General features: G+C 39.4%; 1 protein-coding gene across 6 annotated transcripts in view; it reads right to left on the bottom strand.

Moving 5' to 3' along the window:
* Positions 1 to 16,673, bottom strand: part of unc5a (unc-5 netrin receptor A) — a 126,099-nt gene that overhangs the window by 57,651 nt on the left and 51,775 nt on the right. For all 6 annotated transcript variants that reach the window (XM_072395976.1, XM_072395978.1, XM_072395979.1 and 3 more), the window contains exon 2: positions 4,669 to 4,884. In XM_072395976.1, the coding sequence (XP_072252077.1) occupies positions 4,669 to 4,884 (216 nt within the window). The remainder of the gene's footprint in view (positions 1 to 4,668; positions 4,885 to 16,673) is intronic.

Raw genomic sequence — 16,673 nt, 5'->3', positions numbered from 1 at the left:
TTTGATCAGTTTGTTTTCCATTTGATATTCTTTAGTAACAACAGTCTGCACAAAGTCATTAGGACCCAGGAATCCCTTGATGTTCTCTTTGTGGAAAAAACAGTAGACAATAAAGGGCTTCTTCAAGTACAACAGATGTGTATTTAGAGACAAAATAGTCTAAATTTCAAGTTGTGCCACAGAGAGAGGTAGCAAACCGTCCTATTTTACTCTCACAGTGATTTGAACTCACATGGTGTCAGTAAATTAAATAATTTAAATTATTTTATCAAGATAATGAGGAAAAAAAACCTCACACTGAATTATTTTTGGCTTTAATACAGAGTAATTGATTTTGATACTATCACGCTGAAGCCTAGCAAATCTTATCAAGGTTTTCTTTTTTAATCACACTGAAGAAAAAAACAAGAATGATAATTTAATATCGACTTAAAGCGATCCTAGAGCAATTTTTGGAATTTAGAAAACAAAGTCTAAAAGTATGTGAAAAGGAGCGGCTTTATTTGCTCTGCTTCACCTCCAAATCTCATTTATTGAGCTTTTTTTTTTCTTTCTTCAATTAGCTGTTTTTATGGTTTTATACATAAAACCATAAAAACAATAATATTGTTAGTTGTTTAAGGTGCCATTTTCCTCCATCCATCCATAACAAATTTGTGTTGCCTTGAGTTTATAATTGCATTCCCGTTATCATTTTACTTGTAACTTGTTATTGGAGCCCGTTTTGGCAAAGACACTCTCACAGAAGAGGTTTTTGTTCTCAGTGAGCCTTCCATGTAAAATACAGAACTTGTTTAACTGCCGATTAAAATCCAGCAATGGAAATGATTTCAAAAATATTCAAACAAACTAAAAAAAATGTTTGTGGAGCCAACGGCAGTTATATTTATCTAAGCTTATGAATTATAAACTTAATTTCACAGAATCTTTGTATCCGCCCCAAAGACATGATGTTGTCATGAGATAGCTTCTGGTGAAACCCCAGTTGCTTGGCAACAGGTGCGAGTTTAGAGTCCAGTGTGACTGTGACGACAAGGGTGAGAGGACAGCCTGTGCTGCACACATACCACATTTCGATGCGAGGGCCTCACATGTTTCTTGCAGGAATGACGGAGCTGTCAGTAAACTCCTCAGGGCAGTGGTGACATTAAACAGTGCAAGTGTTTGAGATCGATGTGGACACAGCCAAACCTCTGGACAACCACATGTCCTTCATAACTGCACAGCTCTACATAGGACACATCCGATATGAAAGGCAGTGAAAATGCACAGTGAAGTTGAGAGCTGTGAGGAAGCCTTCGAACTTCACAGAGTTTTCAAAGATGGAGCCCCACACTGCAGCAGGAGTCTGTGGCAGCCAGCACGACAGATTTGTTTCATAGACAAATAAATGCCGACTGTAACAGCTCATAATCACACATGGCAAATGGTCCATCGTCATTAAACGCTGGCAGAGATGTTGTATTTGTAATGCGATGTTCCCCATAAACTCTGCAGTTTATGGGGCACATCATGTTCTTTAGTTATTGACAAAACAAGAGTCATATTGTCAAAGTTAAGGAGCAGCCTCCACAACGTCACCCATCTGATGGCTGTGTAAAACACAGTCTTGCATGTAAAATAATAAGTTTCCTTGAATTAGAATAATGAGATGTGGTTTTAATCTCTCACAACTCGTCCCTAAGAGGTACTGTTAGAGAAGTTCCTTCTCAAAGTGCGGTGTAAAGTCACCGATCATGGAGGACTGAAGGACCATGAAAGTACTGAATAAAAGTCGGGATAACAGCACATTTTCAGACAAATTCTCCACAGTAACACTGATAGAGCTGCAGTGACTTATATGCTTGAAAAGTGTCAGAAATAATTAAGAAAAAGCTTGAATAAAAAGTACATCACCAAACACAGCATGGATAGGCCTGACACAATCGTTCAATCATTTCAATTATTCTAAGTGACTGCAGGGAATTTTTTTCTTTCTTTTTTACAAAAGTTTAAATAGTTTCCATTTTGCCTGTTTACTGAACTAAGAGATATTTCTCCATTAAAAAGTGCTGCACTGTTTATCTTTATGTCCTTAATGGCGAAAATTCGGCTGACTGTGTCTCTTAGGTTGTGGAGCTGAACAACACATTATCGTGGACACATTTTGGTCTTATGCCAAATGAAAAAGGAGACCCCAGTAATTTGGCTAAGGTGAGCTAACAAAGTTACTGATCAAGACCTACACAAGTGTAGAAGACCAAAGTTTTAAATCTGATCTTCACATTTAATTTTCTAGGCTAATTACCTCTAAAACATTCTAATCAGACCATCTGACATTTAGTTTGGACCATAAATTCCGATTTAAGAAATCAGTTTATGCAGGTAATTATGAAAATGTAAGGACAACTCTTCAGATATGTGGTCCTTGCGAGGTCTTAAAATGAGGTAAATACAACCTCAACTGAACAACACCACATGACATATTAGGCTGTCATTATTTTCTTAACAAAGCAAAGCCATAATGAAAACGCAGTGTGTACTTTTTTCTTCATGACTGTTCATATTAAGAGTGTGTAGAGACAAGCAGATAGGGTGCAGCTTTCCCCTTCAAGGAGTCTAACATTTAGAAAATTAATCTAAAGCTCAGCTGGCTTGTTTAGCCCTCTAGAGGCCACTTTAAAGTTTCAAGAGTGCTTGTATGAATTTCAATTTCAGTTGGACTTTAGATGGAATTATTTCAACTAATCATCTCTCCACTCTGAACTGCTTTTCCTTTAGTCCGTTCTTTTCTCTTGCACACAGTGCTCTTAAAAGGCTGTGTAAAAAAATGGGTTATCCACACACAGTGCCGAAAATGTGCTCTTTAAACCAGATCTCCCTCCAAAAGTTGAGTTTCTCTAAACTTAAGTCACATGTCCGATACGTTTACAGAAAACTAACAAAACAGTGATTGTGGTTCTACAGCATGTCACGGTTTGCTAAGGCTTTAAATCAGAAAGAAGCTAGAGAAGTCAAACACCTTTTTTTTTTTTTTGCCGACTCTCTAAAGAATTTCTCCCTTTTTTAAAATGATAAAAATGTACAAGTGCTATTGTATGCTTACTTACCTTTCAGAAAACACAAGTTCTCATACACATTTATTGTCATTATTTACAGCAGCATGACTCCAGCATCCAAAACTGTGCCTCAGGCACAAGGTAAAACAAATCAAACAAAACTGTGTGAGAGATGGCAAGGTTGTGGGGCATAGCGCACTGCTCGTCACCACCTGGATTTAACTAAGCAAATAGGTAAGAGCCTCCCATTGGATAATTACTGCATGGATGATTATGTTTCAGATGACAACAAGTTATTTAACCCTAAGTGATGCAGTGAGTAGCTTCTCATTTCTTAAACAGCCATGTCGGAAGACATATCCTGTGGTTGTGGAAAAGATGTTAATTTGTTCCAGAAGGGTCAAATTATTGGCATGCATCAAGCAAAGAAAACATCTAAGGAGATTGCTGAAACTACTAAAATTGGGTTAAGAGCTGTCCAACGCATTATTTAAAACTCTTGATAGTGATCGGTGATCACTTAAACGTTTGGTGAAATCAAATTGTAAAAAAACAGCAGTAGAACTCAGGGCTATGTTTCATAATGAAAGTAGGAGCCTTAAACACGCACAATGCAGAAGGGAAGTCACGGGATTGGGACTAAACAGTTGTGTAGCCTTATGAAAACCACTTAACAGTGAGGTTAATTGGAAAAAGAGGCTTTGAATTGTAAGGGAGCATGAAGATTAGACTCTGGAGCGATAGAAGAAGGTCATGTGGTCTGATGAGTCCAGATTTACCCTGATGGGCGCATCAGGGTAAGAAGAGATGAGATCTTTTGTTTTTATATACAAGATGTGAAGTGTGTTCAGTTCCTCTTTCACCTGCAGTCAAATGTGTCCACACAACAGTGGAACAAATTAAACTGTACAGCTGTCTCTGTACAGTTCTGCAGTACAAGGATGGATAGTTTGAAGTTCTTCTCCTTCTGAGTGCATGAAGCTATATGTGCAAAGAATGATTTCTGAGTTCATCTTTTTGTGTAGATATCAGTTGTTGTCCATTATTAGATTTAGATTTGTTATGTATATCTTGAAATGCGAGTGCACATTTGTGTGCGTGTGTTCCTGCTGTCCCAGAAAAACCTGTCATTTCTACGTTTCTCATTTCCAATCAGTTGTCAGGCTGTGAATGGGTGGTTTGAATTTGCAGATCGCTTCTGAATCACACCACATCACTGTCATACATGTTTATGACACTGATGGAGGAGGCGGGGGATTGCTACACAACAGACAGAAAAACAAACAGGTCTCCAAGGTGATCGAGAACATTTCTGAGACTGAAACCAATGTGCTTATTATGCGACTGGCAGTCTAAATAGGCTGGGGGATGAGCCAAGAGTCTGATGGAGCACAGTAATCACTGGCAAATTACAAACCTTTTTACAAAACCTAGTTTCACTACACAAACAATTTAAATAATTCTTTCGAGAAAGTGCACGTTTGTGTCAGAAAACTTACAAAAATAGGCGAAAACACTGCTCCTGTTAGCTGTTATGCTTGGAAAGGGCAAATTTGAGACATAATTCAATAGAAATAAATTATCTAGATGGCAGACATAGTTTGTTTTTCAATTTTTTAATATTTTGTACCTGTGGCAGGATCGACAGTCCGCTCAATCAAGTGGTCATCTTGGTGAACCCACTCGCCGATGCACTTGAAGTAGATCTGTGTGGCAGGGGTCGAGCGACAGGTCAGGGTCACAGGCTTGTTCTTTACGATGTACTCGTCCTCCGGCTCAACAAGGAAGTGAGGTAACAAGTCCGAGAATGCAGCAGGAAGCGCCGCTGTGGCATCATGCTCCGAACCTTGGAGAATAGTGACAGAAAAAAAGGAGAAGAGATTTTAGAATTTTACAGGAATGCCAAATATAGATGAAAAAACTTTCCAAGTTTTTCAAGTTGTCAGGAATGCAGGCGCTTAGACTTTTTTTTTCGTGCTTTGCTATTCGATGAGAAGACGCAGCAAATATCTAAAGCAGAAACTCAGCATCCTTGGTGAAATTCAGCTCATGCATATGCATGTGAACCAGCCAGAGAGAGACAGACAGACAGTGAAAGAGACAGACAGAGCTGTAGGGAGCAGAGTTGACAATGACAGAGCTTGGCCTTGTGTGTTGTTAGCTGGGTCAGAGGGGGTGGCAGAGTCCTTACTGTCTTTACTCCAGCTCTTAATCACAGCCCTTTTAACATCACTGCTGATGGACGAGCAGCTATAAATCCTGCCTCAGCCACTAGACCACTTCACACTGTGTTTTACCGCTCTTCTACCAGGACTCTACCCACTTTAAAGCACAACAGAGCGAAAGGTGCAGAGGTTAAAGATGACTGACAGCTCGACAGCCGGTTGACTCAAAATTACTCACTTCCTGTGCTGCTCCAGATGTTTCCTTCTCTTTTGTATTTGATTTTGCAATTTCATGAGAATCTGATGTGACAAACAGGACATGCAGGAGAACAGGAGGGAATATACTCCTTCACTGCAGGGATGCAGGAGCCGTCGTTGCTTGGACAATACTACAATTTACAACAGCCTGTGCTTCTTGAAAAATGATCAAAACAAACACTGGATGACACGAAAGTGCCTACAGCGCACACGTCCTTCCTCCATGAACACAGTTTCGTTCTCTCTCTAAACATATTAGCCTTGTTCGAGAGGCACCGAGAGGACAAAGAACAGAGCAGAAAGAAGGAAATAACCTCTTTACACTACCAATACTCGAGGGAGATCAGTAAATCCCAAAATAAAACCCCTTTAAAAGAGGGGTAATATTAATTTACTGCCCTGAATCCAATATGGCTGACAGACCAGACATTAACAACCTTCTCAATCACTCCCTGTGCAGCAGGAGAGGATGGGAGTCCACATCTCTCATTATGAAGCGGCAACACTCATGCTGACCTTTCTCTTCTCTCGTCCTCCCTTCCCCCACCCGGCCTTTGTTCATCCTTACAGCTTGCTGAAGCACAGGTCACTGATAATATTAAGTTGCGTCATAAATACCAATCTTTTGATGAAGACATTATCTGTCAGTTCTTCCCCCACTACACGTTATATTAATGTCTTTCTTTCTATGCCTTTTTTTTTTGGTCCATGCGCTGTTTCTAATTCATCAGGATGAGATAGAGTGAGGCATGCCGGCGCTGCTGTCGCTGAACCCCATTAATGTTCCGTGTACATGTTTAACTCTTAATGAAAACTAAATGTTCTGTGTCCAATGAACGACATACATCACTGCTGACACTTTACCATTTTCCCCATTTTCCAAGCACATTTTATTACTGCATGCATTTTCAGAGAAAAATATGGCATCTCTCCATTCAAGACAACACAACTGCCAGACATTATTTACTATGTATGCAAATGTGTGTTTGTTGTCTCATGGTGTCGAGGAAAAGGCCACAGTTCATCAGGAATAGTAACTATAATTGCTCTAAACCAGAGCCAAAACTTTGCTAATAAACAGTGGGGGACCAGAAGGTCAGGTTGTTTGAAAATGTGTTGGTCCTAATGATGGTGGCTTCTTCTAATGGGCCAGCTTCCAGCTTTGTGACCGTGGCCATTAGCTGGCTGGGCTGACCCACTGTACTCCTTGCAGACTAAAGACGACAGCTCACTAAAACTGTAGTTGAGACCCACCCCACACCTGCCAGGTTAATCATCTCATAAAAGACAGATAATGTTCAAGCAGGGAATGACACCAAAGCCACCTGAGAAGGATGACAAGTTGAGCAGGCTTGATGTTGTTAACACGGCGCTGCTTCTCATTTGCAGGGGTCACATTCGGTATGAACTCCCAACTTTTGATGATGTTCCCAATTTGTGTTTGCCTGTGTGGGTGCATATGTGTGTGCATCAAAAGAGGAGGGGGGTAAGTCTTCCATTTTAGCACATGTTCCTTAGGTTAATGAGGTTAAACACGTAATTTCTTTCGAGAAGTGAATTGTCATTTTATGGTCGGGGATTCTAGTCACGCACTGCTTTATGTCAAACCCATAATGGAGGGATGATGGGTACTAAATTGGCTTAGATTATTGTCATGAAGCAGCATACTTCAAAGTCAATGTGCACACAGACAGGCACACAAACACACACAGAATATGAGCCACTTAACAGACTTATTGCGGGTCAATGCACAAATCAAATAGACATACAGCAGTCTATGGACACTGCATTAGAATCCTCTGAGTGTGATCAGCTAAGGCCATCATTAATTGTCAACTGCATCCGAGGTCATTGCCAGATTACTGTGTAAATGCACAAACAACCAACACTAGAAGCTAAATGTCTCCCTGGCCGATCGTACAGCCAATGAAGATGATTTAATTGATATAATATACTGGATGTGTTGTCGGGCCAGACAGAGACTGCGTGGCCTCCCGCACGGCTGAAAACTCTTACATGAAAAGAATCTTGGAGGATAATTCTTATTCTTAGAAACGCACAAGGTTTTGACCTCATATTTGGCTGCAGCTGCTATTCTCTGCAGTGACAATTCAACTGACCAAGCACACACACAAAAACGACACACACAGAACAAGGGTGCACCAGCTGTCAGGATGCTGAGCCATGATGTCCAGGGCAGATTTCCTGCTGCACACAGACCCCATGTCTCATCTGTCCAGCTGACCATGTCAACTCCCAAGTCAGGGGCTGAGTGCATCCACAAGGGGAGGAGGTGATGAAGTGATGACGCAGGCAAAAAAAAAAAAACCTTGAATACATAGCGATATATTAAAAAACTAATAGAAAAAACAAACAAACTGTTATATTGTTATAATCACAGTATCTGTATACGCAGACATCACTGCATTTTATAAAACCATCCACCTTCAATATCTAATACTGACTAATGCTTTAATATTAGAATTTGTGCCACTTTTTTGTACAAAAAAAAACAAATCTCAAGTACAATTTTCAAAAACATTTCCACACTAATTGGCTCACTTATTCTCTGCTAGTGTTAGTGAGCTGTATGCTGTCAACATGGCCGGTAAGCATCTGTAAAAAAGTATTCATATTCGAATTCCAAGTTACAGAGTGCACACAGCCAGATGTGGCTCAAGAGGTAGAGCAGTCGTCTACCAATCATAGGCTTGGTTGTTCCATCTCTGTTTTCCCCAGTCTACGTGTTGAGCCAAATGCCACACTGCCCCCAACGTGTTCATCAGTGTGTGTAGGATAGAATAAAGCACTCCGTAGGCCAAGACGGCATAGACTGCTGTACGAGTCTGTGAGGGGATAGATGAATGTGGCTTGTAGCATAAAGCACCGAGTGGTCAAAAAGACAAGAAAAGCGCTTTTATAAATGCAGCTCATTTACCACTGTAACAGTACAAGGATGTCAGCAGGGTGGAAAGCCAACGCTGGAGAGAAGATAACCTTCCTTTGTGTTTGTCCCTAACGGCATCAACACATCATGTGCCCTTTGGAGCAGTTTTTTTTTTTTTTTTTTTTTTTTAAGCAGCAACACGTCCCTGAAGGAAAGCATCATTGAGCAATCACTGGGCATAATTCACATCACAGTGATGAACAGCAGCTATAACAAGTGTTTTATGACACCATCAATTTCTTATGATGTTCTCTGAGATTAATTCAATTAAAGTTACTATCCAGAGTATTATACAATCTCAAGTATAGCAACCGTTAAAAACAAAGAAAAGATCTGACTACTCTTTCTTCGTGGTGGTTTGTTCAAGTGATTTTCTGGCAGCTTTTCAACCACTGAGTGTCTTTAATCAGATTATCACTCTCAATATGATGCTTGCGGTTCTAGCAATGTTCCTGTTCGGTTAGAAAAACTATAAATAAAACTGTGACAACATTTACACTGGGAGGTATCAAGCAGAGGAAATGAAGTAAAAATGGGTTGTGCAAAAAAAAAAAAAAAAAATAGGCCCACTGATTTATGTTTGTCCCCAGATGACAAATATTTAGCTATCTGCGTGTGTGGGGTTCGGAGTAAATTTTTCAGTGAGACAACCATGCTTCAGCAAGCACCCCTTCAACCACAGACACTCGGTCTGTGTCAAACACGCACCCGCTCCCTCATACAGGACATACACACTCGTGGAGACATAACTCACAAATAAGAAAGACATGCGCACGTATGCAAAACAAACGCAGCAAGAACGCAAACTAGGGGGGGCAAAAAAAAATAAAAAAACGCTCACAAACAGCTTCGTCTTTCTCTCAATCAATGAGAGATGCAGAGTTATTCATGCAAAAAAAAGCAGGTTTAAACAATAATGCAAGAGAATGAAAAAACAACTAATTCAAAACCCAAGCAATAGTGCTGGTCATTAAGGCTGGTCTGAAAAACAATCAATTACTGTCAGTAGCTGCACGTGTAACCTGTGTGGAAGCAGCTTAGTGCATTAAATAAACATGTGGGAGAGCTGGCAACCAGAGCAACCTAAACTTCATCGCATCACGTTTGTATCTTTGGTGGGCTGCTGAGAGGCTTAAAAGAAGATGGAAAAAAGAAATAAGAGGCTGAAGGACAGAAGGAGAAGATGTGCCTGGGAGGATGTGGGTGAATATGGAAATTAGTCTCACACATGCCCCATATGACATTATAACAATCTTCTCCCATTTCATTTAATACAAAACTATCTGCTAAGCATATACAACGATGCATGGCTGCACGTCTGGTTGAATATAAACATACAGGATACTAATGACACGCTGCCTACAGTATTCCTGATAAGAATATTTCCATGATAGACGTACTCCTAAAGCTTGGGTCACATCTCCAGCTTTGAGTGGAGATGATTTATGCTGCCAGCTTTTTGTTTTCTCAAACAGACAGCTCTTTGAAAGACTAAATATAATTTTTTATTTTTTTCCTGAGCAATGTCATTAAACAGTTTGACAAAGAAAAAAAAAGTTGGAGTTAAAATATGGTACACAGGAACACAATTAATGAGCTTTACACCTTTGAACAGGAGCTTACACATCTGCTTATTCCGGTTTGTTGATTCCTGTTTATTAATATTTCTTGTCATCTATTTGAAGATATGCCTCAGCGGGGGATCCAGGCAGGGAAGCGACTTTGTGCCGTTTACCATTGACACTAGTGTGACACTCCCAAACACCTTCGCTTCAGCTAAAAATTCAAGGCACCGTCGTCTTGAAAGGCGCGTTTGCCTTGAAAACCTATGAGACCATTCTAAGTTCCTGTCAGTGTAAAAGAGCTGACATTTTGAGAGCTCGACGTAAGTGAGACCGGCTGCATGCGTGAGTATATTCATCTGTGTAAATGTGCATGTTTGTGCAAATGAGTGTGAGTAAATGGTTGAGAGTGAGGCTTCACAAGATGAACAGCTAAGAGCTTGACTCTGTGTATATCACAGCAAGAGTGAGGCAAATTCGTCTTTGCATTTTAAATAGTCGCCTGGTCAAAAATGGAATTCTGAAGCCACAATCTTTACTTGGAGGCATCATTAACAGTGTTTATTCAGTGTCTAAATTGGAAGAAATAATCATATTCATCGCTCAAGTGCCACAGCTGATGCTTTGTCCCTTATTCACTCCCAGATGTTTCCACAGACGGTCCAGCTTTGGGGCTAAATCAGCCTCTCAACAATAATTTCTGTACATTAGGGGTTTAATCATTGGCTGTTGCTTTTACATAAATTCTATAGGCTCTATCATATATTCAGCGATTACACTAATTTGAGTATTTTACAAAATACATAATTCATACTCAAAGAAAAGCAAAAATTTAGTTATGAGTTACAAATGTGCTCCCTTTTGGGTGTTGATACAAAATAATCTAAACAGCACAAAAAGCTTAATTCGGAAACTTGCATAACATATCAACTACTGTCCTGTGTCCTTTTATATTCAACTATACAGCATATTCATCTGTAAAAGAAAGTATCTTTTGCCAAGGATGCCAAGTGTCCAAGTCCTTCAAAACCAATACATTTATTTATTTCAGTATGTTCTGGGGAGTTCAAAAACAGGCAAATAAATGCCTCAACAGCCTTTGCAGAAATTTGAAACACTTGATATATTTGGCTCCATGCTTTGCTATGGTAAAGACTGCAGAGTAAATGCGTCAAACTCTTCAGAGCATCATCTGATTGGTATGTCTGTGCGTGGTGTTTCAAGAAATACACAGATATTTAAACACTTTTGACTAAATAACTACAAGAAATCCTCAAAGGAACTGAAAACATCCAGAACTGTCAGGAGGGGCAGACGTAGGCTCAGACTTTACTATCCAAGGCGCACACATGCTTCTGGATTTGTTGTCCCCTTATGCTAAGCCAGAAAACGAGGTTATCCAGACGCAAGTTGATTATAAAGCTCATAGCAGGCGGGCGGAAGCAGAAATGCAGGCAGAGAAGAAGGCATTCTTAAATCTTTGAAATAGAAGTTGAGGAAATAATTGGAGGAGGGAGGAAGAAAAAGACAAGAGACAATTTAGATTACAAAATTAATCCTTTAATTACAGGATATGCCCACAGCTACATGGAGGTTTCACTGACTGCACTTTACAAATGGAGAAAAAGCCTAGCTGCTGCGCATGAGCCACATGGTTATAATGATCACGAGTCTTAAACATGAAAATAATAGAATGGGCAGGAACATTGTAAATCCATATAGTTTGCAGTGTTGGCAAAATTAAGCATTAAAAAAAGCAAAAAAATAATAATAATAACAGAGCAATAACAGAGAATAAAAAAAACTGCCTCCATTTCACATTTCTCATATTGAAAAAGTGTTATTTTAAGGCCTACAGTCAGATAAAACATATTCTCCCTCAGCTGGCTTTGCAGCATTTCCTTTCAAGAAGTACACAAACAAGCTCTAGCCCAAGCAAACTGAAAAACCTTTATTTTGAAATTACAATAGACAGTCTACATAACTGATGATGCCTACAGGAGCTTCCTAAAGCTATTCTTTCAGCTCAAAATGTTTTTGACACAAACCATTGTTACAGAGCCCGGTGACACCCATCTGCCACCTCAACCTGCCTGTTCATTATTCTTCCTCCTCCCCGTGTCATCGTGCACCACAATCCCAGCAAAGATCTGGGCGGAAACAAAAGACTTGAACCATCTAATTAGTGTGACAGAGCTCGTAGGCTCCCTCAAGATCAAACAAAGAATCAAAGCACAACACAAAGATATTATGCATATGACGCTAAGTTAAAACCTCACCTGTTAAGTTCTAATAAATGTAGCACAATGCCACTACCGAGTTTCTACCTTAACAAGCCAATAGTTCTTATAGCGGTGATGCACCATAGCCCTGGACTTACAATCCACCGTTAGAACAGTGTAACACAGGCCTCGATTCGGAAATTAAGCAGAATTCTTGTGTTATTCTAGATGTTATTTGTTCTTAGATTTATCTGTAGAAAAAAAGAAACGTGAGTTAATCTGAGGTGTGAATGCACGCAGAGCGAAGACAGAATGCAACGGTCCGGCTCAAGACTGGATCTCAGGTGGCTGGGAACGCAAGCAGTGCAGCACGATCACGTTGAAAAGGAAAAAGTCTTCCCAGACAGTGTAAAGAGCGTTCGACTCGGCCTCCTTATGCTATCTAAATCAAGCATGTAAAAAGCTCTCTCAGCTCTTTCCTCGAACTGGAATGTGCTGTGATTGTTAAGTCTACCTCTGATTTTTTTTTCCATGTGGGTAAGGTTGATGGGGAAAAAAAAGGCTAAATTCAATCTGGAAAAAAGATTGAAGCTCAAACATAAGGTAAGCCTGTCATATAAATGATTAGCATCATGATGAGTTGTCAAAGTAATTGTCACGATGTGTGAATTATTGTCATAATCTTCCCAACTCACCACTATGAACACATCTGGGTGAAAGGAAAAGAAATGTCCACATGATTCTCCACCATTTGAGACTTTACTGTCTGATCAATAAGCCATATTTCATGTTCATCAGTTATATTTTTTTGTTTTAAAAAGCTGCTCTTTTTCATGAGGATTAGGCGATTTGGTAAATTTGGGCCAAATATAAATGTGCGTTATAATTGGGGGAGCAGGTGAGGTCAAGGTGACTGTTTATTACTCCCCTCAGGTTGGAACTCCCCATCTTCCATAAATATAAATAACAGTTTATTTACTTCCGTTTAACATTCTCCTCACCGTCAAGCCTTTATGGTGTTTCAATTTATATGGGTCTTGCCTGAATAAATGCACAATGTTGGTGTTTCCAGCCACACTTTATTCATCTGCCTTTCCCTTGGTTATGCGGGCCCCACTGAGATGACGTGTCTGCCCTCTCCTTCCTGTGTTTATCGAAGGGGGGGGCATATTTTGTACTGTAGACTTGTTGATCCTCAGCTTGGAAGCAGAATGGAAAATCACACTTGACACCAACATTTTCATGGAAATAACATCTCATTTGTCTGAGGAGATGAAGTGCGACTGACACCTTTGTCTTCTGTAGTTTCCATGACAGTTTGTTGGCTTATGATAAAATGATGGCATGAAAAACTATTCAAGTTGTTACTCGCGATTATTTGTATGAACATTAATCATCTACTAAAAATTCTGAATTGTTGAAGCTCGAAAAAGAAGATGGAAAAACTCGGTTTAAATGAGTTAGCAGTGAGCTCATGAATGATCACGAGATTCCTCTTAGTTTCATTCGTTTCCTCTTTTTCAAGGTTTTCTTTCCAGTTAGCAAGATGGGCACCTTACAGTCTGTTTTTTAAGCCACTTGTAACCCATCCTCTAGCTGATTTTACTTATTAAGCTATTCAGTTTTTTTTAAGAACAAATCAAATGGAAACATGCCTGTATGTATTCTTGTTTTCGTAACATTTAACACTTTTCTGTATTATCATCCTAATTCTTGGCACCAAGAAAAGCTTGAACCCAACATACAGATATCTGATTCGATAGCAGAGGACAGCCAGCCACTGCTACTCATACAGCATTACAGTCAATATGGCTAAATATTGTTTTTGCACATTTAATGAGCTATGAAAACACAGATACACAAGCTAGGAGACCAACATAAAATGCCAAGTCCAGTATCTGTAATCCACGACTGATGAGAATAATGAATGCTCTAAGAAATGCAGATGTGAGGCAGCTGCAACATCAACGGACAAACATGTTTACCACAATGCAGCATGTTCACATGTAGCAAAGACTCAAATCCAAAGGCTGTGAACCTCAAAAGAGAAATAACTGGGAATTATGTAGATAAGTGTGAACCTGTCTAGAAATGAAAGGCAGAGCTGGTTATCTGATATGACTTTGCCTCCAAAGCAAAACCGAAGCACATCTCAACCTTGCGCATGTTTAGGGTATCAGTCGATGGCAGCAGCAGCGTGGAGAGTGGGAAACTCATTTCAACCTGAACAGCTTTCTGATTATTCTTTACTTTTCTTTTCTTTTTTTTACCCCAGTTCTTTCGACTCTTCTTGACATCACAAACAAAAGCAAAGACACACCGGTGGCTCTGGCTTAGCAATGCATGAATACAGATGGGTTGAGGAAGAAACACTGCTCTCCATATACAGACCACATAGCATCCTCCATCTCTAAAAATGACTATTTTTAAGGAAGTTACACTACATAGGAGAAACTTACTTTAGAGAGTGAAATGAGGCTGCGAACGTGTGACAGCAGCCGCATGTCAAAAATAAAAACATGGATCCGGATGAGGTCCTGATGAATCCCAGAGACAGCTGCTGACCCAACAGCTTAACCTTCTCACTTCGATGAATATTATTCTTTATGAGAATGACTCATTTTTATTTTCGCCTTCATCTATGCACTGGTAATCACTCTTGTAATTTGAACGTGACTTCATACAGAGCCGTGTACATCAACGCTGATGCCAGCCTACCCTTAGAACATGCAGGGTAAGTCTGTACACTGATATCTCAGAAATAAGAATAATGATGCACGCTGATGTGCAGTCACTGCAGATGTCAATAAGGAGAAAATTGTGGAAATTGCGCACAAGTTTAAAAAAGTGGTTAATGGAAAATGTGAACAGCTGCTCACCAACACATCCAAATAAAACCTCCTTGTTTCTCTTCCAGACAGAATCTAATTTGCTCAGCATTTAAAGCTTTGAGACTTTTTTTTTTTTTTTTTTTTTTTTTTTTTTACAAAAGAGGTAAAGAAGAGATGGTAACACTCTTGAGCTCATCGCTTGCTCTGCCTTAACCCTGGGGCTCAAATGTGATGTGAAGGGCTTTAGGCTACTTGAGGCCTGGACGGCTGATGCCTACACAATGTAATTCACTACACCTGCATCACAAAATTCTTTGCCTCGATAGAAATTAATGGTACATCCCCTCATCAATATTAATTTGGCTCATTCAGATGTGAAGCACCCTCTAAACATGGAAACTGGTATAAGCCGATGTTGTGTTAAAAAGGCCTGAACAATGCATAGCATGTCAGTGGGTTTATCATGTTTTAAAGCACTAAGCCTTGAGGGAAATGAATGAAAATGAGGAATTATGATTAGCAGGAGGAGCAAATGAGTTGAGTTAGTCTAATTTAGTTTGAATTCAAGTTTCTTCAGTGGGGAAAAAGAACATTTTAAGAAGAAGACTTATAGTTTTATTGTTTATTTGGCAGCAGTATATTTTCAGAACAAATGCTCATTTTAAAGGAATCTTACTAATGTTCTAAAACACAAGAACACAGTAGTTTTCAGCAAACTTTATTCAAACAGTGTACTTCTGTACAGTGCATTTGTTAGGGAGTAAGTTCAGCTATGGATGAATATATATTTTGCTGTCTTGTGTGTATTCATGGCCCCGGTTTGTTGTATGTGGACTTGACACAAAATGACCAGCAATCTCCATGTTTAAGGTAATGAAGTAATATGTCAATCTGTGCAATATCATGGCTCTCAAATTAGTTTTTCCAAGAAACAATGTTTGCACCTTAATTAAAAAAAATTTTAAAGGTTTTTTTTAATTCAGTTTTGTGGTTCTACTTGAATACATGCTCAAACATTCATAAAGAACATTTATTCTTCCCTTACTGTATTGTCGCGGCACGTCTTTTCACTGTGTCTGAAACGCTCTACTTTGGCTCCCTTTAAGCCCTCTTGAAGGGCTCAGTCTGCTCTGATTGGTGTGCTGATTGATCAAAGGTGCTGAAGAACAAGACAGCAGCTCATTCTTTGTTTGAGACATGTCAAGTAAAGTGCAAGGACAGAAAATCTCCCACCAGCAGAGTTAAAGTGGCATATATATATATATATATATATAAAACTCCCACATAATAAAGTTTGACGAAAGCTGCCTTAAACTTATTGTCTTCATGTACACTGCCTTAATATTCGCCTACAACTAATGTTTGAACTTAGATTGTCACCCTCTACAATTAAAGGATCGTCTTCATCTTTGATCAGTATAAAAAAAGTATTAAAATATTGCATTTTTCCCGCCTGTGTAAGTTGTGAGGTGCCTAAAATTGTGTCAACATGTGTACCTCGTGAGCCTACTGAAGATGTCTGCAACTCACTACTACTTGCTGAAGAGCTTAGAATGGCTGTTAGACTGTACTTGTTTAAAAAACTAAAAACATTTTACACCATCACTAACTTTTTCTCATCTGCGATGACTTATGGAGTCTCTCTCTTCT

The sequence above is a fragment of the Leuresthes tenuis genome, unplaced genomic scaffold, assembly GCF_036924035.1.
Source record: "Leuresthes tenuis unplaced genomic scaffold, fLeuTen1.0.hap1 SCAF_11, whole genome shotgun sequence".
Lineage (NCBI taxonomy): Eukaryota > Metazoa > Chordata > Actinopteri > Atheriniformes > Atherinopsidae > Leuresthes > Leuresthes tenuis.
The sequence above is the reverse complement of the archived record's forward strand: the minus strand, read 5'-3'. Positions and strand labels throughout refer to the sequence as shown.